This window comes from Bombus vosnesenskii, unplaced genomic scaffold, assembly GCF_011952255.1.
Source record: "Bombus vosnesenskii isolate JDL3184/JDL3185 unplaced genomic scaffold, Bvos_JDL3184-5_v1.1 scf7180000015277, whole genome shotgun sequence".
Classification (NCBI taxonomy): domain Eukaryota; kingdom Metazoa; phylum Arthropoda; class Insecta; order Hymenoptera; family Apidae; genus Bombus; species Bombus vosnesenskii.
In genome coordinates this window covers 1-22,192 of record NW_022883916.1, presented here as the reverse complement: position 1 = coordinate 22,192, position 22,192 = coordinate 1, and the positions used below count along the sequence as shown (strand labels likewise).

Genomic DNA, 22,192 nt, shown 5'->3' with positions numbered 1-22,192 from the left:
AATTTATACAATTTTTTCGGTTCGCGATGATACACTTTCGATACTTGGATTAGTTAAGAATTTTTTTATTAGACTGACTGGATGATTTTGAAGGGAGCATTTATATTCTTCCATTCGTTGGAGTGGGAGAAGGTTTTGTTTATACTTAGTGTAAAATTCGGAGAACGGCTGGAGTGATCGAATGCCACTCAGGCGGCTGAGAACGGGTGCTGACCGGACGGTCACACGCGATAAGGCGTTCGGAATTTCGGTTTGTTATATACAGTTGCTCGAATTTCGTCTGTGACACGCTTATCGCTACACTGTGTATATCTTGTCACGTAAACTTGTGACTCAGATTATAAAAACAAGAAGGTTGAGCTGTAACACAACTATTAACTTTCTTTTTATTACACTTTATTATGCACTTAATAGTCGCAATTGAGTATACGCTGAATTGACACGTATAAATTATACTTTACTCTAACAATTTTATATAAATTAAGTAGGCTATTGATCTAAGGGTAGAATCCCGGTAAAGAGATGTTGACTGTTCGAAAGATGAAAAATCAGTCAAGTTTAGTGACGATGTTGTGGCGAAGGAAATCTAGTGATAGGTGGGTCTAAGGACACGAAAAGAGCTGATTTGTTAAGGACAAGTTTTCATTAGGAGAGTAAGGGAAATAGACTTCGTTGTCAATTGGTTAATTTTATACGTTGGAGAGTGAGGAAGGGTGCTAACCGCCACTGAGAGAAAGTTGCCAACGGAAGATACCGAACGCGAGAAAGATTAACTTTCCCGTATCTTCCCGTAGTAGGCAAAAATGTAAAGAACACGCGAAATAAAGGATGCTTGTTTGGACTGAAGGACCTTAACCATGAAAATTCCTTGTCTTTGTCTTCGGATTCATCTTTGGGTCCTCTTTCTTCAATAATTTTCTTATTGTTATCTACTCTATTTTCTCCAGTTTTATTTACTGCACCTTCTGGAACATTCTGTTCTTCAAGAATAATTTCTTCAGTCCCGGGTTCCTTATGAGTTTCAAGAAAGGTCACATTACGGCTTATCTTTACTTTATCCGTAGTTGTGTCAAGTAATCTGTATGCTTTTGATCCTTCCGAATATCCGACAAACCTTAATTTTTCTGCTTTCTCGTCTAATTTTCTTCGACACTCTTGAGGTATATATGTATATGCCATAGTACCAAAAGAACGAAGATTTTTGACATCAGGTAGTTTAGAGTACCATGATTCATACGGCGTCTTACCTGTGTGTTTTGTGGGTAGGATATTTTGCAGGTAGTTGGCTGTGTGTACTGCTTCACCCCAATACATCTTGTCTATGTCGGCGTCAATCAGCACACATTTAGCCATTTCTATCAATGAACGATACTTCCTTTCAGCGACACCATTTTGCTGCGATGAGTATCCTGCTGTATATTGAATCTTTATACCTTCATTATGTAAATAACCCCTCAGGTTGTTGTTGACTATTCCCTTCCTCGATCCGATCTTATTACATTAGGTATCTTATTTAATTGATTTTTCATTGATTGCACAAATTCTTTAATGTATTTCGTGGTTTCATCTTCTGTTTCCATCAGATATATTTTTGTGAATCTACTGAAATCATCAATTATAGTTAAAACATACGTTTTGTTACCTTTTTTTTTGTTTTTTTTTTTTTTTTGTACGTGGAGAAATCCTCATACACACTCCTCTGTTGCAATAATCGCGTAACAGCAGAGTAGTGTCGGACTCCTACCGACAAAAACTCCACGTTGACCATCCTACGCGTATGACAGGGGTGCTCCAGGAACCTCTTATGAATTAACTTCTGTTGCACCCCTTTCTCGCGTTCTCTTGTTCGAGCCGGCTATTGAGTAGGCGTTAGGGGGAGGTCGTTTCCTCTAGCGCTGTCACTTCTTCTGGTCGTTGTCCGTTGGGATGGTGGCAGGGCGGCTCTGGGTCGTCTGACTGCAATCCTTCTCCATCGTCTTATCCTGCAGGGATGAGAGTTTTTCTTTCTCTCCCTTTCCGCTCGCTCCTTCGCGAGCATAACTCGCTCGCAGAAGAGGCGGACGGCCTCGTATTCCTGTGCCCCTCTCATTATCGCTTCCACGATAGCTGAGGGGGTCAGTATTTCGCCTATGGCGTGTCGCAGGGTGTAGCGGGGCAGCTCCCACGCCGGGCAGAGCTCCAGGGTGTGTTGGGCTGTGTCCCTGCCCTCCCCGCAGTGGTGACAGATGTCCGTTGTCTCCCGTCCGATCTTCTTCAGGAACTCGCCGAACACGCCGTGTCCGGTGAGCACTTGTGTCATCCTGAATGTGAGTGGGAGGCCGTGGCGGCTCCTCCATGCCTCCCAGTTTGGTAGGACCGCATCCGCGCCTCGGTGTTCGCTTCTCCCGTTGATCAGTTGGGATCGTCACAGGTTCCATGTGTCCTCCTCGGCGGTTCCTGTGTCGTTTGGAGCCGCCTGCTCGGTGGGGTCTTCTCCCGGGTGCCATTCTCTCCGGCGGGTGTATCTCTTTTTGAGCGCCAGCGCCCGCAGCTCCCACGGGGGGGACGCGGCTAGGGTGGACGCCGACGCGTGAGACACCGTCCGGTATCCCCTAATGATTCTGATGGCGGTCACTCTGTGCAGCCTTCTCAGGAGCAGAATGCTGCGACGGCTTGCCATCAGGTCGTCCGCCCATACTGGGGCCCCGTACATCACTCGTGACCGAACGACGCCCTCGTAAAGTCGGCGCACCGCGTCTCCGGCCCCGCCGATGTTCGGTAGTAGGCCGCACAGGGCATTGGCAGCCGCTGACACCTTCGGGATCAGTGAGTCGAAGTGCGGCTCGAACGTCCACTGGCTGTCGATGGTGAGTCCCAGATACTTCATCTGTGATCCCACCCGGACGGTTTCACCTGCCATGTTTATGCATGGCCGGGCGGTGGTGTCCCGCGCCTCTTCCTGTCAAAGAACCAGGTTCCGACTTCGCAGGGGAGACTCTCAGGCCCAGTTCGTTCACGGCACGGGTCGCACTGGCCGTTGCGATTTCGCCAATGCGCAGCGTCTCGTGCCAGCCACGACCCTCGACCAGGATTAGGGTGTCGTCCGCATAGCATATCATGGCCGCGCCTGGGGGTAGCGGGCATCGCAGTACCTCGTCGTACGCAACGTTCCATAGTATGGGGCACAGCACCGAGACCTGCGGGACGCCACGCTCGACGGATCGCTTTTCCTCTCCTTCCTTACTGGTGTAACACACCCACCTGTCGTCGAGGTAGGCTCGGATCAACCGGACGAGGTAGCTGGGAACCTCGAATTGCGCCAGGACCGTCACTATCCTGTCCCATGGCATGGTGTTGAACCCGTTGACGATGTCCAGAGAAACCGCCAGCGCCACGCCTTTCCGGGAGACCATATCCTCCGCAATCGCTCGTACGCGTCTGACCGCGTCAATCGTCGAGCGCCCCTTTCGGAAGCCGTACTGGTTTTCGTGCAAACCTGGCACTTGCCCCGCTATGTGTCGTTCCAAGCGGGCTGCGACTACCCTCTCGAGTAGTTTGCCGACCTCGTCCAGTAGGCATATCGGCCGGTACGCTGACGGCGAGGTCGTCGGTCGGCCTTCTTTATGGAGCAGGACCAGTCTCGCCGTCCGCCACGCCCGGGGGTAGACTCCCTCCCTCAGGCATCTTGTGAAGAGGTGCCGGAGTCTGGGGGCCATGACCCCCATCACTTCCCCCGAGATCCGGCCAGGGATTCCGTCCAGGCCCGGTGCCACGTTGCGGGAGGTCATTCTTCTGGTTGCCTCCCATATTTCTTCCTCCGTGACTTCCCAGTCGTCCCTCCATTCCAGCGGTCGTGTCGTTTCCCGTGGCCGTTCCGCCGCTCTGTTTTCTTGTGGGGGAAAGAGCGTTCCGGTGATCCGCGTCAGCAGCGCAGGTTCCATTTCTGTCGTTGCCAGGGGGCCCTTCGCGCGTAGTTTCTGTGTCACCGTCCTGTATGGCCTTCCCCATCGGTCCGACTCGACTGTTTCGACCAGTTCGGACCAGGCACGGTCCTTCGCTTTTTTAATCTCCTTTTGTAGCGAGCGCCGTAGCGCGCGGTACGCCCGGTAGCGCAAGGAGACTTCTTCTTCGTCGCGTCGTCGCCAACGGCGGGCTCTTAGGTATTGTCTTCGGGCCCGGACACATCTCGTCCTCAGTTCCGCGATGTCGGGGTTCCACCAGTAGACTGCTCTGCTTCGCACCGTGCCCGGTGTGGCCCGTGGCATGAATGCGTCGCAGATTGCTGTCATGGCTTGGCGGAGGTTCTCGGCCTCCTCTTCCACGTCTGCTTCGGTCGTCGTTGTCGAGGTCTCCCAGCTCCAAGCTGTTGCTATAGCAGCCGCCCGGAGTAGATCTTCATTCCTTTCCTTTATTTTCCATCTAGGCGGTGGGCGCGCGCGTCTTTTTCTCGGCGGCCCGCGCCCGTCGTTTGTCGTCGCCATTCCAGGTCCAGGTGCGTTCACCTCCATGAATATGTAGAGGTGGTCCGACAGCGTCTCGACCCCTTCGGCCACTCTCCAGCCTGAGATCCGCCTGAATGCCTCTGGGAGGCCCGTGTTATGTCAACAATGGAGCTCCCTCTGCACGTCACGCAGGTACTGGTCGAGCCCCTGTTCACCAACAGAAGTCCAAGTCCCGCGGCCCAGTTTGATAGCGTGCGGCCGCGCGCGTTGGTCCTGGCGTTCTCCCATTCCGTGGAGTGCGCGTTGAAGTCTCCCAGGACGAGCACTTGTCGGGGGAGTCGTCGCCTGGCGCAGTCGCCAACTCCGTCTAGGAATTCCTCGAACGCTGCCCGTCCGCTGTTAGGTGACACGTACACCCCCACCACCATCATCCCTGCCCACTCGACCGCGGCGTACCCTTTGCCGCGTTCCAGCAGGGCTCCGTGGGCGAACGCCCCGGACGTTGATGTCCAGGTGACGGCAACCATTTCGTCCGTGTCTCCGACCCACTCCGGGGCATCCAGAACTCTGTATGGTTCCGCCACCACCGCTAGGGCGACCGTGCTCTCCCGGATGGTTTGGTGGATGGTCTTGTGCTTGCCTTGATCTTCCCAGGTTAATCTGGAGGATGCGCATTCTCAGTTCTTTGGTGTTTTTTCGTTACTTGTGGCTTCCTCCGTGCCCACCTCCTTGTTCGCTGGCTTAGGGTCGCTTTGCGACGGGGAGCCTTTCTCGCTGCCTCTTGCAGCCGTGGATCCGCGGGCGGCTCCTTTCGTTCCTTTCTTCGAGGGGGCGCAGGCCGGTCCCCCCATCCTGTGCACCGACGGTGCTCCAAGCGTCTCGCAGAGCAGGCATTTCGGGCTCGCAGTAGTGCATGCTCTCGCCTGGTGCCCTAGTTCGCCGCATCTGAAGCACAGGTGCCCCTTGTCCTCCTTGGCGGTGCAGGTCTTCCCCGTGTGTCCTATACCAAGGCACCTGTAACACTGCAACGGTTTCCGTTCGATGGCTTCGACCTTCGCCGTCGACCAGCCTATGGCGACCTTTCCAGCCTGGGCCAGTTTCCTCACTGCACTGGCAGGGCCTCGTATCCACACGGTGCCAAGTCCGTTCCGGGCGGGGCGGATTTTTCCCAGCCGGATGTCCTCCGGCTTGCAGCCGCTCTCCTTCGCCAGGGTGTTCTGGATTTCCGCCTTGGTGGCCGATATGTCTATCAGGGACACCCTTGCCTCCGCGGCTCGGAAGGGTGTCGCCACGTGGACCTTGTTCGGGCCCAGAGCCCGCGTCAGCTGTGTTGCGAGCGCTGCGGCCTTCTCCCTTCCCTGGTCCTCAGGAACCTCTAAGATGACGCCTCCGGTGATGGTCTTCCGCATCCTCATCGTATTGATGCCGACCTCGGTCAGGGAGACACTGTCCTTGGCCGCAGCCAGCACCTCCGCGTAGGATTGGCTCGATTTGTCCGTCAGGGTGATTGTTACCGCTGACGTTCGCGGTGTGCGTGGGAGGGGCCCCCTGCCTCCCCCTCTTCGTGCGTTCTCCAATCCACTCTCCGAGGTTTTCCTCTGGCTCTCCGCCCCTGTCTCGGGGATCAGCTTCGTCGGCTGCTTCTTCCCTGCCTCCTTCTTCTTTCCGCTTCTTTTCCTTCCGACGGTCTGCCATTCCGTGACAGTTGTTCGGCCTCCCTTGGGCGCTGGGGCGTTTGGGGCTCCTGGCTCCATCCCTCTCGTGTTCGCGGCAGGAGCGACCTCCTTTCCTTCTCCTTTTTCTATTCTCTGCAGTCGTTCCTCCAGTCCGGTGGGGCGCGGCCAGCTCTTTTCGGAGTGCCTCTACCGCCGCCTCCAGTGTTGTTATGCGTCCTTGCGCTATAGCGAGTGCGTCGGTGACAGGGTCCATTCTCCTCACTATTTCTGTCACGCCCGCGGTGATGGTTCTCGCCGCCTCCTTCAGGGTTTTCCCCTGCGTGCCCTTGTGGCTGCGGGGTGCCTCGGCAGCCTTGGCCACCTCGGCGGCCCGGCGAATCCTATGTCCGCTCCTATGTCCTATGTCCGCCGTTGTAGCTGTTCTCATTTCTTCAGCCGGGTCCGCGGGGAGTTCGGGGGATTCATTGGCCTTCTTTCTCTTCGCTCGGGGTGCTTCTCTGGCGGGGATTTCCTCCTCCTCTGTTGTTTCTTCGGTCCATATTCCCTCCTTGTCCAGCGTGAAGCGGGAGGGTCCCTCCTTTGGCGGCATCGCCTTCGTCATGCTCCTGGTGCTGACGTGTGGCGGCTCCGCAGCCAGTTCCGTTTCCCTCCGTCCCCTAGCGTTTTCCTCTATCTCCTTCTCTTTCGCCATGGTTGCGTCTGTTTCCCCGTTGGGCGGGAAATGTCGCTCAGTCCGCACTTGTCACTCTGCCAGTCGCTGTCACTTTCGAGCGGCCCGCGCGACGCGCTTCGGCGCACGTGCCAATATGGCTGCGTCTTGGTAGTTCCTCGGGTAGCCCGTGTAGCGGCGCTGTTGTCACGCGTCCTGATATGGCTACTCCACCATCCTAACCTCACACTTGGTTGGTTTTGCTTTAACGCCTTGTCCAAGCCAGATTTCTTGTATCTACACCCGCTTTGCGTTCACAGGCACTAGTCCTCCACTCTGGTTACCTCCCTTGCCTAAGCTCTCCAGTTTTCCGGAGATTTCGATTACGCTCGCAGCTCCGTCCTCTCTACGTCTGCCTCCCATATATCCCCCCACCAGACTCCCATACGTTTTGTTACCTGGAGGTGCAGTTTGCATTGGGCCACAAACATCTGTACGTATAAGATCCATAATATTACTCGTCCTCGTCGTTGATTCTTTAGGAAAAGGTTTTTTCGTCATTTTTTCTTTTATAGAACACTCGCAAATTTCTCTTATGCCGCAGTCCTTTATCTTTATCCCCGTTACAAGTACGTTCTCTAATTGCTTTATTGCATCTTTGTTTCTATGCCCGAAACGCTTAGGCCAGGTATGTCGACAGTTTTCATTGTGTTCCTTTTCCTTAATTGTATATGCACTTTCGATGGTCAGCAGTAGATATAAGTTGCTTGAGGCTGTAGCAAACACTTCTACTACTCCATCTTTTATAATACGACAACTGTCATACTCGAAACCTACTTTATAGCCATCATTCGTTAAGTTTTTCACCGAGAGTAAGTTCGAGCTTAGTCCAGGTATGTACAACACATTGTCAACATTCATGTTTATTGTCTGACCATTGCTTGGATACTTTATGATACCCGATCCTTTGCCTTTTACTTGAGCTGCCTTAACTTCGTCTGCTAGAAGTACTGTTGAGAATTGTGGATCTTTGAAGCCGAAATAATGTTATAGGAACATTAAATTTATATTGACAGTTATTACTAAAATAATGATATAACTATTACATGGACGATTCTTTATATATTTATCGATACACACTTGCACGCGTCTCAGCACCTTCTACACCCGACTCTTCATCGACGACTCTTAACCGATCGACTGTTTACATTCCTTTGTTTCGAGACGCTGCGCACACACACATACTTCCACGCAGTGATATATACATATAAGTATTTCTACTACGCACTTAACTCAGTCCAGCACAAAAAATTACACATATCTCAACACACCTCCTTAATTTTTTGTGCTGCATATTCATTTGCTTTTATAAGTCAATCAAACTATTCTTAAAAATAATCTAAAATATTCAAATTTGTTCCTCCCTAGAGCCTTCGTTAAAATATCAGCTACATTATTTTCTGAATCTACTATTATAATGTCAATTTCTTTATTTTCGTAACTTTCATTCACAAAATGGAAGTGAACTTCAATGTACTTAGAATTTTTTGTTAAATTTCCAAATTTTGATATCGCAATCGCCCCAGAATTATCTTCGTAAATTTTTATTGGTGTCTCGATTATTATTTTATAATCTTTCAACAATTTTCTTACAAATTTAATTTCGCTCACAGCTTCCGATAAAGCTACATACTCGGTGGCTGTTGATGATTTTGTTACGCTACTTTGCTTTCTCGATTTCCAGTAAATTGCGTTTCCGAAAAATCTTATGATAAGTCCCGTAGTGGATTTTCTATCTACTTTATCTCCAGCCCAATCAGCGTCAACAAAACAATCAATAACTTCAGCATTCAAATTTCTTTTATAAGTCAATTTTAATTTCCTAGTTAAATATAAGTATTTCAAGATTCTCAATGCATATTTATAGTGGGTCTCGTTGTAACTGTTTTGAAATCGACTTAAATAATTTACACTATAGCTAACGTCTAATCTTGTTCCAGTACTAATATATAACAAAGCTCCTATGAGATTTCTATATCTTATATCGTCTAAAGCTGATTGTGCGGGTTCTAAACTTAAGTTTTGTTCCATTGGTGTAAAATATAATTTACTGTGTTCTATATTATAATGTTTCGCTAATGACTCTATATAACTACTTTGATCCAGTTTCATCTCACACTTCTTATTATCGTATTCAATGTTTATTCCTAAGTAAGTCTTTACTTCACCCAAGTCCTTCATCAAAAATTTGTTTGACAATTTTTTTTTAATTTCATCGATTTTTCTTATGTTTTTTCCACATATTAAAAAGTCGTCTACGAATAGAATTAAATATATAACATCATCGCTCTCATACTTCATATACAGACAATAATCACTCTTACTTCTTTGAAATCCTAATTTTTTCATATATTCGTCGAAACATTCATACCAAGCGCTTGAACTTTCACGCAATCCATATAACGCTTTTGATAATTTACATACTTTCCCGCTTTTATCGTCGTAACCTATAGGTTGTTTTACAAATACTTCCGATTTTATAGTTCCGTTTAAGAAAGCTGTGTCTTGACAATATTTTATTTGCAACAACATGCAAAGTGACTGGAAATTCATGCCTATCGGTCGTCATTACCTTCGTAAATTCGCCCCAGGTCTCATTGTCAGTGGATCCAAAACCTTCAAACCTAAGCTTACAATTACCTAGAGTTGGTGATCCTAACCTCGCATACTCGTCTGATCATATAAATGTGAGATCACTACCCGTATCCACTAACGATATATACTTACAGTCTTCTATCGACACTTCTTTCATGTATTTCTTCTTCTCGGGTCTCGATATGACGTAAGTCTCTTTTGGTCGTGCTGTACACTTCGCCGCAATATGTCCAAATTCGTTGCACTTAAAGCATTTAACATCTTTTTCTTTCTCTGGACACTTGGCACTTAAATGATCCTCACCACCACAAATAAAACATCTTCTTTTGTCACTACTTGTTTGCCTCGACTGATTTCGCACTTCTGATCGTTTCCCCTTATCGTCCTTGCGTTCTCTAAATTTTGTTTTCGCTTTCATATCTCTTTTCATCGCTTCGTACTGCTTAAAACGTTCTTCCAACTGTTGCATGTTCCTGGCTCCGTATAACGTAGCCTTATTTGCGATCTCATCAGGAATACCCTGAATAATATAGTCGATTAACGACTGTATATCAACTCTTCCTTGTCCCGCAATCTCGCGCATATTGTACATGTATTGCTGTAGACTCTCATCGGCTTTTTTCTTTCTATATGCCAACTCTCGATGTCCGCTGGTCACTCACTACGTTCTCAAATTCCTCTTTCAGCGCCTTTTTTAGCTTTGCCCAAGACATCGTGCATCGTTCTTCTCGTATGAAAGCTTGAGCGGAGCCGGTGAGCAGTTTCTTAGCGAAAGCTACCATGTGGAAGTCTGACCAACCACACATTTCTACCATTTCCTCATAATCTTCTATCCACCGATTTATACTCAGCAGATTATTCCCGCTGAATTTCTCTAGCGAGTTTTCTACATCCTTGAGCGTTAACACTGTGCGCTTAGGCTCCTCTTGCCTTGGTCGTCTTTTCACTGAAGTTACCCGAACTCCGCCGTCTTGATTATTGAGATCGCGATTTCCTGGACCGTTGACGTCTAAATGGTCCCCAATCACGCCAATCTCATCGTTGTCGTCGTCTTCTAAATTGTCGTCGTTGCTATTGCCACGTAATAAATGACGAGGAGTTATAAAAAAAAAAAGGCGAATGAGGAATAGTCCATTCGTATGCTTTATTAATACGACAATATTACAATTCCATTGTAGAATACAGACTCCCTTACTGACTAAAGGACTGGGAGTTTTATACCTTCATTATGATTCACATATCTTATGGGTGGGAGTTCGGTTATTGTTTATTCTTATCGTTATCGCATGACTAAGTGTTATCGACATATCCGGAAGTCGGCAGATGTCTGGCTTTTGGGCGACGTCAACGTATATGGTCATCAACATTAATTTGTCATCTCTGTATTAATATAAAAACAAGGATCCTCATTATTCTGATTAAATTTTAAATTTGAAATAAATTTTATGAAACGTTCCGTCCAACATCTCGGAGACTGCTTTAAGCCATATAGGCTTTTTAGCAATTTACAAACGCGATTCGTATCATCATCATAACCTTTAGGTTGTTTCATATAGATATCTTCTTTCAGACTTCTATATAAAAATGCGGTTTTAATGTCAAACTGTCCAAGGTGTAAATTATTTTTGCAGCAATACTGATCTTTAATCAAATTTGTAATCTAATTGTGTCAAACCGAGCAACGGGACTATAGGTTTCCTTATAATCTATGTCTTCTTTCTGTGAACTTTTATTACAAGTCGCGCTTTGTATCGTTCCGAGTTGTTCGGATTTAGCTTTACCGTTAAAACCCACCTATTACTATGAATTTCATTGATTTTATTGTTGAATTGATTTTCAACTTCTAGGCAGAAAGTTTTTAATTTGTCGATTACTTCTGACTTATGTCGTAAGAAGTAAATCTTTGTGAATTTAAAAAAATCATTTTTAAACATAAGGAAATACCGTTTCTTGCGCAATGACTCGACTTCTATAAGGTCACATACATGCGTATAAATAATTTCGCGAGGTTTAGTCGTACGCTTGATTTTCTCGTGAAAACTCGATCTATGTTTTCCGTACGCGCAACCTTCGCAGAAACAGTTACTATCCTCTACAACTTTCATATTCGAATTTTTTAAAAATTCCTTAACGTGTCTGATGCTTTGATGACATAGCCGTTCGTGCCATAACTGCAGTCTGTCTGCGTGTGACTCCGCTCTATTGCTAAGATTGCAAACTGGCGGTATCATAACTCGCATATCGACTTTATATAAATTTCCGATAACAGAACCTCTTGCTATTATTTTCTGGTTTTGTAAAACATACAATTTGTCCCTTCCTTTAAAACATAGAAATCTATGCCCCTTTTTACGACAGATCTAATGGAAAATAGATTTCTTTTCATACCTGATACATACAGGACGCCGTTCATTGTACATGCTACCAATTTGCCGTCCACAAAAGTCTCTACCTTGATTTTTCCTTTGCCGCACGCATCCAGGAACCGATCTCTATCTTCACCGTGTTATCGAATTTTTCGAAGACGCTGAACCATTCCCGTCGTCCTGTCATGTGATCCGTAGCTCCTGAGTCGACTACCCAAACATCATGGTTTGCCGCTTATATCGTTGAGGTGCTTCTTAATAGATCAATTCCGCTATGATCTCGATTTTGATTTCTGGGTTCCTGGCTGTCTCTGCTGTTGTTTGTTTTATTTTTTTTAAAGCAATTTTTACTGGTGTGGCCTTTCGTTTTGCATATAAAGTATCTAAAGAAATCCTCCTTTAGATGGCTAACTTTTCCACAGTTGAAGCATCTTGGTCCTTGTTTCTCGTGTTCACGTTTGCTTGACCGCTTCTGCTGTTCCCTTTTATAATTGTTACCTTTTGTTACCAGCGCCACCGATGTTTCCTGGTCGTCTTTCTTCCATCTGATTTCTTTCGTCATCAGCCTGGTACTAAGTCTGTCTAAGGTCTTCTTTCATTCTTCCACTGAATCCCACGCGCTATGAAAATGGTCAAATTTGTTTGGTAACACCGATAAAATGCGTGTTATCAGCATTTTCTCGCCAATTTCACTCCTAAGGGTTTTCATCTTCGCCGCCATCAGTTCTAACTTTGATAAGTTGTAAGGGACATTTTCAGATTCTTCCCATTAAAAATTAAAGAACTGCTTCTGGACTATATTTAGATTCTCATCCGACTTCATGTCATATACTATATTCAACTTTTTCCACATTTCATGTGCTGTTGTGCAACATAAAAAAAGATCCAACGGTTTCCTTCCTACTGAGGTCACAATTAATTTTCTCGCTAACCGATCTGCCTTCAAAAATCTTTCACGAGCGATTCCTTTCTCCGCGCTGCTACCTGGATGACACCGATTCCCTTCACACACGTTAATCAGGTCGTCATCTTCCTCCAAAAGTGTACGCATAACAAAACGCCACTGGAGCTAGTTTTCTTCGCCACATAACATCTCGATCTCCGCACTTGCTGATTCCATTTTAGCACTATCACTTACTTTACTAAGCACAACACTTTAACAATTTATTCACTTCGCTAAGTTTTCAGAACTATTATCATTTTCATCTTCTCTGCTTTCTAACTCTTCCTTATTCATGCTGTCCAATAAATGATTATCTTTACTATCATCGCTATCTGCATCGAATGGATTCTCCTCAAAACCGATACATTTTGTGTCTGTTTCTATGACCTCTACTGTTATTTTTCCACCTAATAGGATTCTACCTACTCTAACCTACTTCAATATATCCTAACAGAATTCCCCTATCTGCCTTTTTATCCCATTTAGAAACTCTTTTTTGTTCTGGCTTTCTTACAAAAACTTTACTTCCATACAGATATAAATTTTCAACACTTGGTTTTCTCCCGAAAAATATTTCATAAGTCGTCTTCCTCTCTACAGTGTTTGCTAGTATTCGATTTTTCAAGTATGCCGTTGTACATACTATTTCCGGCCAATATTTTTCATGTACTTTCGCTTCCGTTAACAAACAACGCGCCATGTCCATCACTGTTTCTCTGAATCTGAAACTGAATCTCAGTTTGTTGGATCATATTGCCACGTTGGGTGCGTTACAGAAAGCGCAGAGCGCCACACTGGGCGTATAACAGAAAGCGCAGAACACCACTGAGTGTATTACAGAAAGCGCAGGAAACCACTAAACGGGTTGCAACAGAAAGCGCAGAAAACCACTGAACGGGTTACAACAGAAAGCGCAGAAAACCACTAAACGGGTTACAACAGAAAGCGCAGAACGCCACTAAACGGGTGACAACAGAAAGCGCAGAAAACTACTAAACGGGTTACAACAGAAAGCGCAGAAAACCACTCAACGGGTTACAACAAAAAGCACATAAACCCACTCAACGGGTAACAACAAAAAGCACATAAAACCACTCGGTGTATTACTATGACCACAACGCAGTGTTAATGATCCTCTGAGGTCAGTGTACTTGCATCGTTATTATCACCGCCGTTGTCATCACCGCAGACGTCTAACTCAGCAGGGACGCAACCTTCTGGCATTTTGCTCAGTCTGTCGTGTCTGTCCTTATATGATCGTTTGCCGTCTAAGGTTTTTAGGGTATATCTATCTCCTTCCAAAGTCTCTGCTATTACGAATGGACCCCTGAATTTCGGATCTAACTTCGTCTGGTTTCTTTCCTCGTTTTTACGTAACACGAAATCGCCAAGGTTGAACCTAACTATTTTAGCTTTGTTTTTGTCGAACCTATCCTTATCGTATTTGGCGCTTGCTTCTATATCCTTTATCGCCTGCTGTCTTACATGGGAGATATTTACCTCTCTTTCTTCGATACTGTCGGGTAGGGATAAGCCGTAGGGTCTCGCTGTTTTACCGATTAGTAGTTCCAACGGGCTTGACTTAGTCACGCGGTTGGTGGTACAATTTAAGGCCAGTTGTATTTCCCCGATCGCGTCTTGCCAGGACCGCCCGGTGGTTTCTATTGTTGTGAACATGTTTTTTAGCGTACTCATAATACGCTCTTCTTCGCTAAGTCGGTAGGGACTTCTTTGCACGGTAACATTAGGGTCGATTAACCGTATTTCCAACTGGCCCGTGCTTACGCGAGTACGTGGGAAGCCCGTAATGAATGAATCTTTGAATTTCTCGAGGACAGAAATTAACCGACTTTTATCATTACCAACCACGTCAGTGTCAACCGCATTGATATTGATCTCGTCCTCGGGGGTTTTACTACAGGCATTAATAGTCTTCGTTTTACAAATATCGACGCTATTCCGTGTAATAGTTACATCAAAACCCTGGCTTAAGATCTCGCGGCCAATCATGATATCATAATGCAGGTGACCATCGGCCAGAACGTGGAAGGTTATCTCCAATGTAAAACAGTTAATGCGTACCGTAGATAAGATCTGGGATGTACTCTTAACGCAGGTGTTTCCTATTCCTCGCATAACTACTATATCTGTCGTTCTTCTACCGGAGAATTTCGGAGCGACAGATTCTCTAATTAATGAGCACTCGGCTCCGGAATCGAAATAAAATGGGAACGACTCACCCAGATGACTTAAACTACCGGCTGGGGAGTCCACCACGCAGGAGCTGACTTTACGCTCATCCTTGGGGCCTGGTCTACCGTCCCGTCGCGCCGGGCAGTTAGGTGCGATATGGCCTTCCGCTTTACACCTGTAGCAAACCGCCTTGGACGGTGCGGCCGGTCGGTTTCCTTCCTGGCGACGTGCATCCCTCTGCTGTTCGTTCTGCATCTTCTTGTAGCAGTCCTTTATTCTGTGTCCGAGAGTACCACAGTAATGCCACCTCGTCTGGTGGCCCGATAACTTGCGACGCTTAGCTTCGGGTTCCGCCGGTGCATATCTCGGCGAAAATGTCGACTCTTCTTCGTAACAGAAGGGTCGCATCTCGCTCAGGAATTGGTCCTCCGTTCTGATATCGCTCGTGAGGGCCAATCGTTTAAGACGTTGGTCGTGTGGAATTAATATGTAGAGAGTGACAGCGTTAAGTATTTCGTCTAGCGTAGAATGTTGCCACCGCGTCTGTAGGAGGGAACGGACACGGCCGGCAAACGCCCCCGTGGATTCGCCCGCTTCCCGCGGTTCCCCGGATACCTTGATTAACGATGAGGACGTCGTCTCTCGGCCACCGAACTTTGTAAGGAATCGTTCCTTAATTCCAGGCCAGGTAACTTCTCCGTTTCCCACCGTTCGCGCCAGCCAATGTGCTGCAGAACCCTGTAGAGAGTCACTTAAGGCAGAGTGTAGCGCGTCTTCTCGCAGGGGGTTGTTCTGTAGAGCCCTACTAACAGCCGCGCACCACGCGGCTGGGTCGGCGCCTGCGACTTCTGGGTTAAAATGTGGTAATGTGGTGATTCCCGCATTCGTTCGTTGCATTAGCGTATGGATTAGGTTGTTCATGACAGCGACCTGCCCTTCCAGCGTTAGCAACCGTTCTGATCCCACTTCTGATGTCGGATGGTCATTGGAAATGGGGTTGTGGGCGTCAAATGAATCTTCTCGAGGATTAGCCATTGATACGGTACACACAGGCGTAGTTTATTACAATGATAGAATTATTACAGTCTTAACAATTGATCACGGCGGTTCGGCACTCGCGACGCTAGTGACGATGCTCGCGGGCTCAATAACGAATCCGCGGTCAACGGGACGACAACAGAACGTACTCACAAAGTCCAAGTCTGAGAATAATCACTGATCGCGAAGGCGTTACTCTTCGATCGATGAGATCGCGAGCGAGAATGCCTTTCCCGTCCCGATGATGCCACAGAGGAAAACTATAATGGGGTGTGTCTAAGGATACGAGATCATCGGATTCGTCGAGAAAAGCCTTCGTTCAGAAAGTAAGGGAAATTGGCGTTGCTGCTAATTGGTCAATCTCCATATCGGTGGTTAGAAAAAGATGCTAGCCGCCCTCGAGGGACAGTTGCTAGTGGGAGACGCCGCTCGTTGAAAAATATGTCTCCCCTATCTTCCCGTAGTTGGGACAAAGACTGTTTGTCTGTTTGAAGGACTTTAGTTAACTAAACCTTAAGATTTATAACGGGCCCTCGGGCTAGCCGAACATGTACTGCTGAGACGCATCGACATCTGGCAATCATCTTACTCGAAGAATAGGGTCTGCGTGTGGCCAGCCACGGGACAGAAACCGTTGGACTGTTTACTGTCGTGTGTCGCCACGAATATTTCTTTTAAGGAGAGCTATAGAATTACTCCATACCTTTGTTAGGCAAAGCGTTCATCCCGTGACCGCGGCTACGTTCGGCGACTGACTGTCGCCTCGAGCCCAAGCTCATTATCACGACTCTCGAACAATTACAATCGGGTTGAATAACTACAATTGTTCAATTACAGCTATAGTAGACTCTAGGTTACAATGTTGCGGGATTATCCAAAATTCCAAAGGCTCCGGTGTTCTTTCATCTCCGACATATATATATATATATATATATATATATTATACTACATACAGGGATACAGTATTTGTACAAAGGGACAGATCTGAACGAAACTTATAAAATTATAAAATATATATATTAACCGTTTTCGTATGTGTGTACAGAACTGGTGGTGAACTTGTCAACCCCAACAACCCGGACGGTCTCGCACCCGCAGCCGATCTGGATGCGGAAGAGGAGGTTCAGTCCTGCCTCTGCGTTCGGCTAATACGCCCCGCCTACCAATTAGACAGGGATTATTTGTGCCAGAACTGTTTTGACAACTTGGATCCGGACGACCAAGGACTGTGTGATGCCCCACCAACACATTTCATATGCGGAGTGCCTGCGAGGACACAAGTGTCACGGTGTTACACATGTGAGATAGACTTAGCGGACTTACAACCCGCCACCTCATGCCTCTTGTGCCTGACCGTCTATAACGATCTCACAGATATAGAAAGAATTTTCCTGGTCGAAGGAATACGGATGCTTACAGTAGAACTGTGAAGTATTCATACGCTACTCACGAATCAAATACCTCTGCTATCCACCTGTAAATAAATAATATTTGTACATATAATTTCCACCTATACTTACCAATATATATATACATGCATATTATAAAGTAGGCGATATTTTAACACTCACTTGACTAATAATGCGAATAACTTACAAGGTAAACTGTCATAATCACCAATTACACGCACATATATATATACTCGAAGACAAGCTACATCTGTAATATATATATATCCCTATTGATAATATATACTTATATATATATTTATAGCAGCAAAACAGATCTTATTTATATTACTTACCAATACCTACGCATATATGTATTATAACTCAAGTAGTATTCATAATATTTGCTTTCACTGATAACAAATGTGTAAAACCTAAAATAAAACAAAGGTTTCAACAATAAAAAAAAAAAGAAGGGGGGAAGAAAAAAAAAGAGAGAAAGAAGAAAAAGGAGGGAAGGAAAAATAATATATATATAAAAAAAAAAAATATTTTAAATATAAAAAAAAAAAAAATTTTTTTTCCTATAAAAGGTTATTCTTATTTCTGATAAACTCGAGAAATGACAACACCATACTGACACAAAGACGCAACACACAGAAGAAACTAATAGAGAATGCTTTAAGCTTGGCAAACTTACCGCCCAACGAATTTGCATACGCCATAACCAAAACCCAAGACACATGGATTTGATCGCAGAAGAAGCGGTCCATATAGTCAAATACATTCCGGTACAAGTAAAAGTACGACATACAACAAAATGCTACTCGGAGCTACCCGTTTGGCAAGGGAATCGCACCACACAAACTCCGCCCGGACGTACGCCAAACGTGGCAATATTCAGCACCATCGTCGTTGGCCACGAGCGGAATATACACCCAAAAAGACCTCGATGCACTACGGGACCACGTCATGTTCCCGGCAGAAAAATCTGCAGTCTTGAACACATTGGCCAGAGGAGCGACAGGAAAACAACCGTTCCTGGAACAGTAAACATCCTGGGAATGATGGACCATAACACCGATAGTCACTCAACAACCAACGCCATCTACGTCCGCCTTGAGCGAACTCAGAGACACCATCAGTCAAATTTCCTTTGGAAATTTGAACTCCAAGGGCGGGGGTGTCACGTCCCGCGCTCCGCACACGCCGTAACGAGAACAAGAAAACTATTCTATACAAAACGCGCGAATAAAGATTTGAATACGCAAACGAACACACGGCGCTACGAAACTAAAGGAAGGATTAACAAAGCGAGGGCGACTAATAAATCCAATCAGTATAAAATAAAATAAATAAAACCAGCTAACGGATTGAACGAGTTACGAACCAAACAAATAAACCGGGAAATAAGAATAACTACAAAAGGGGAAATAATTGAAACGCCAGAAATACAAGCATATATAAATATATTTTAATCAATCAACTTGGAGAGTTACATATAAGTATAAACATATATGCAAGGCATGTAATAAATTAGTAAATATTAGAGTTAGCGCTTATAATACTATGCAATAAATACAATATTATCAATTTATGAAATATAAGTATATACAAAGTTAAAAACTAATAGTCTAACGAATACATAAAACATACAATATTGTATTATTAAAGAAATAAAGTTACATTGTCAGAAACATATATATATGTGTGCGCATTCTATTAAACAGATACATACTTAAAACTAGCCTACGTTCCGGTAAAGAATTATAAAATAAGAACTACATTACGAAACATGCATGTCTATATATAAATATATAAATTATATTCTAAACTAAACTACTATTAATGTATGATCTTTCTACATTATTGATTCAAATCGATAATCTAAGATACATACTTAAAACTAGCCTACGTTCCGGTAAAGAGTTATAAAATAAGAACTACGCTACGAAACATGCATGTCTCTATACAAACATATAAAAATCTATATTCTAAACTACTACTAATCTATGTGCATTCTACAATCTAAAATACATACTTAAAACTAGCTTACATGCCGGTAAAGCATTATAAAATAAGAACTACATTATGAAACATGCATGTCTCTATATAAACATATAAATAATCTATTTTCTAAACTAAAACTACTATTAATAATCTACAAAAGAAATAGAACACACAACACTTGGGACTAAGCGACAACCTGTCGATAGCCCAAACGCTCAAAATAATTAACACCGCAACGACTTGAGGAATTGCATACAGAAATTCTATCATCAAACACAAATATGTAAACACACATTAAACGCACAATAATCTAGAAACAAAACCTTCAATACTATGTTGTCACAATACAAGATATATATGTATATATGAAATCAAATGATTGACACATAACCTGAAATACGCAACACTATATCACTAAAGAATCTGAATGAAAATCACTTTGCCAGAAATATATACATATATACGTGTGCGTGTTCTATCTTATTAAAAGAAATTAATATAAAATAAATAATTAACATTTCATTTCGTATGAACATTACATGGGCAAGAGAAATGTGCATATAAATACGTATATATATATATATATGTGTGTGTGTATGTGTGAGTGCATATGTTTTATATTATCGAATACTCTATAAAGTGGACTACTCAAAACAATAAATAACGCAATCGAGGAATTGCAAAGCATTGGCCATACTGAAGTGACACACGACATAAACATATATATATGTACGTATATTCACACGAGTTATACTATTGTCACTTTAAAACAATATTAATAAGTGAATGTTCTGATTGCGGTAGAATAAGGAAAAACGAGCGACAGACAAAAATTACTTCAATATCAAACAAAACTAAAGACCCGTCACTAAAAACTTTACTGATGACATTTATGAGCGGCCATGTTGGATTTACACGCATCATGGCGACAGGAATATTAGGGATTAATGGAAGTCAGGCGCGAGAAACAAATCATGAAAACACATTGTTAACACTTTTCTTTAATAAATTTTATGCGCAACTACAAATGTAAAAATATATATATATATAATTAATTAAAAAGGGGGGCAATATAAAATTAAAAAAAAAAATAGATAATCTAACACTATCACATTTAAAATATATATATATATATATTGAACACAAAACAAAATATATCAAAAAATTAATAATAATAAGGAACATCAAACAGCGAACCAACGAAATTGAAGCAGCTACACTAAATCAAAATCGAAGTAAGGAGCTCCGGGATAAAGTTCGCTGAACTCACGCATACACCAATAGCGCACAACAGGGGAAATTCCCTTTCTCCCAGAAGCATGGTGACGATGATGTGCCTCCAAAACCTCTTCGGGAATTTCATTAGCAAAACGAACTTTCACGCAACGATCGGTATCAACGATTTCAACCAGAGGGGGTTCCCTCTCCAATACGACGGTCTCTGCATCGAAGAAATTCTCGTCGAAAGTAACCAAATCGTCAAAGCCCAATTTCGACACGGTCTCGGCATCAATGTTGAATAGTTCCTCCAACCACTCTGATACTCGTGGTTTATCACAGGGCCGCATGCGTTTGATGGATCCTCCCGAGTCGCCCATGGGTTCTTCGGAATCCCTCTTTCGCTTGGGCTGAGAACAACACGGTATATTCTAAATAAAACGAAATAGAACGAATCAAGCAGACTAAAAACAAGACTAAATACGTACCAGGGAAGTCTGGAAAGGAACCTCTGATGGAAATGCCTCCGCAAACATTGTCCGAACGTCGATCACCGAAGCCTAGGGGAACAACAAAAAAGGGAAAAAACATTAAGATCACAAAACAACCATAATATGCGAATATCCAAACTTACGAAAAATAACTCAACGAAGGAGGTCCTTGTTGTGGGAGAGCAGCGGAGTTGCGCGTGTTGCCCGAGCAAACATTGAAATGATAATGATGCTGCAGCCACTAGCCCTTCCACGCGCCGAAGAAACACCGGTAATTCCCACGGTACAGCACGTGGAAGTTTCTCGCGGAACGCACTAGATCAGCGTGGAATGCTTCAAATCTCCTAGACGCTAGCTCAGCAGAAACACAGGACTGATAGAAACTAAGTCGAAATACGGAATTTACATTTTGTCACGTACGATTCCAAGAAGCCCAAACTGCAACATCCCGATTCCCACGGAAGCGTACCCCCAGCGGACCACCACCCCGTGGGGGATGGCATTATAAATAAGCGTAGCAACATAGCGCAGCGTTCATTAGTTTGTTCATAATTCTTGCGATCGTTTGTTATTACGGCTCATTATTCTTTGCGTTCGTTACTGCGCTCATCACTGCGTTTAGAAATTTTGTATTGTATTTCAGGGTCTTTAGTTTTTTCGGTAAAGAAAAGAGAGTCGCGACTAAGTAAAAGAAAATTTTATCTTTGAAGTCCTCATTTCATCGTTTAGACACAAACGCGCATTGTAATTGCGATATTAATCCAGTTAGTAAATTGCTCAGTCTGTATTAAAATAGATAAATAAAGTAAGAGTTGATAATAAACTACATTCGAGTTCAAATAATAAACCCAACAAAAACTTCGACGACCACCGGAGCGGCTGAGGTAATGGCACCAGACAGCACCTACTCCTCAAGGTAAGAAAATTAATTTTGAAAATTTCCTTCTTCTCTGATAATCTCGTTGTCCTCGAGAACTGAATTAGAACTTCCTATCATTGATCTCGTTTTATTTTCGTGAACGGTTTTGAAGATAGAATCATTGTTTAAACTTTAAACAAAGGAGTTGTCCGCTGTGTCGGCTTGTGCGAACGGTGTTTTCAACTACTGAAACATCCGCTGATCTTCGCATTCCTCCTCCCACTG

General features: G+C 44.4%; 2 protein-coding genes and 1 long non-coding RNA gene across 3 annotated transcripts; all 3 read right to left on the bottom strand.

Annotated features, from left to right (window-relative positions):
- Positions 1 to 2,404: 2,404 nt before the first annotated feature.
- LOC117241102 lies at positions 2,405 to 2,866 on the bottom strand. Its single transcript, XM_033507083.1, has one exon. The coding sequence runs from the start codon at positions 2,864 to 2,866 to the stop codon at positions 2,405 to 2,407; it is 462 nt and encodes a 153-aa protein (XP_033362974.1).
- A 14,076-nt stretch (positions 2,867 to 16,942) lies between these two features.
- Positions 16,943 to 17,712, bottom strand: LOC117241104. Its single transcript, XR_004494898.1, has 3 exons — positions 17,686 to 17,712; positions 17,513 to 17,600; positions 16,943 to 17,415 (listed from the first exon to the last, which is right to left on the bottom strand). It is a non-coding gene; the product is annotated as an uncharacterized LOC117241104 (long non-coding RNA).
- Positions 17,713 to 20,451: 2,739 nt separating this feature from the next.
- LOC117241103 lies at positions 20,452 to 21,359 on the bottom strand. Its single transcript, XM_033507084.1, has 3 exons — positions 21,192 to 21,359; positions 21,046 to 21,117; positions 20,452 to 20,967 (listed from the first exon to the last, which is right to left on the bottom strand). The coding sequence occupies exons 2-3, from the start codon at positions 21,091 to 21,093 to the stop codon at positions 20,554 to 20,556; spliced, it is 462 nt and encodes a 153-aa protein (XP_033362975.1). The 5' UTR covers positions 21,094 to 21,117; positions 21,192 to 21,359; the 3' UTR covers positions 20,452 to 20,553.
- Positions 21,360 to 22,192: the final 833 nt, after the last annotated feature.

Coding starts and splice junctions, on each gene's coding strand:
- LOC117241102 (XM_033507083.1), bottom strand. CDS start 2,866: ATGAAGTATCTGGGACTCACCATCGACAGCCAGTGGACGTTCGAGCCG.
- LOC117241103 (XM_033507084.1), bottom strand. CDS start 21,093: ATGTTTGCGGAGGCATTTCCATCAGAGGTTCCTTTCCAGACTTCCCTG. Junction 20,968..21,045: donor TTCCTTTCCAGACTTCCCTG/GTACGTATTTAG, acceptor TGTTGTTCTCAG/CCCAAGCGAAAGAGGGATTC.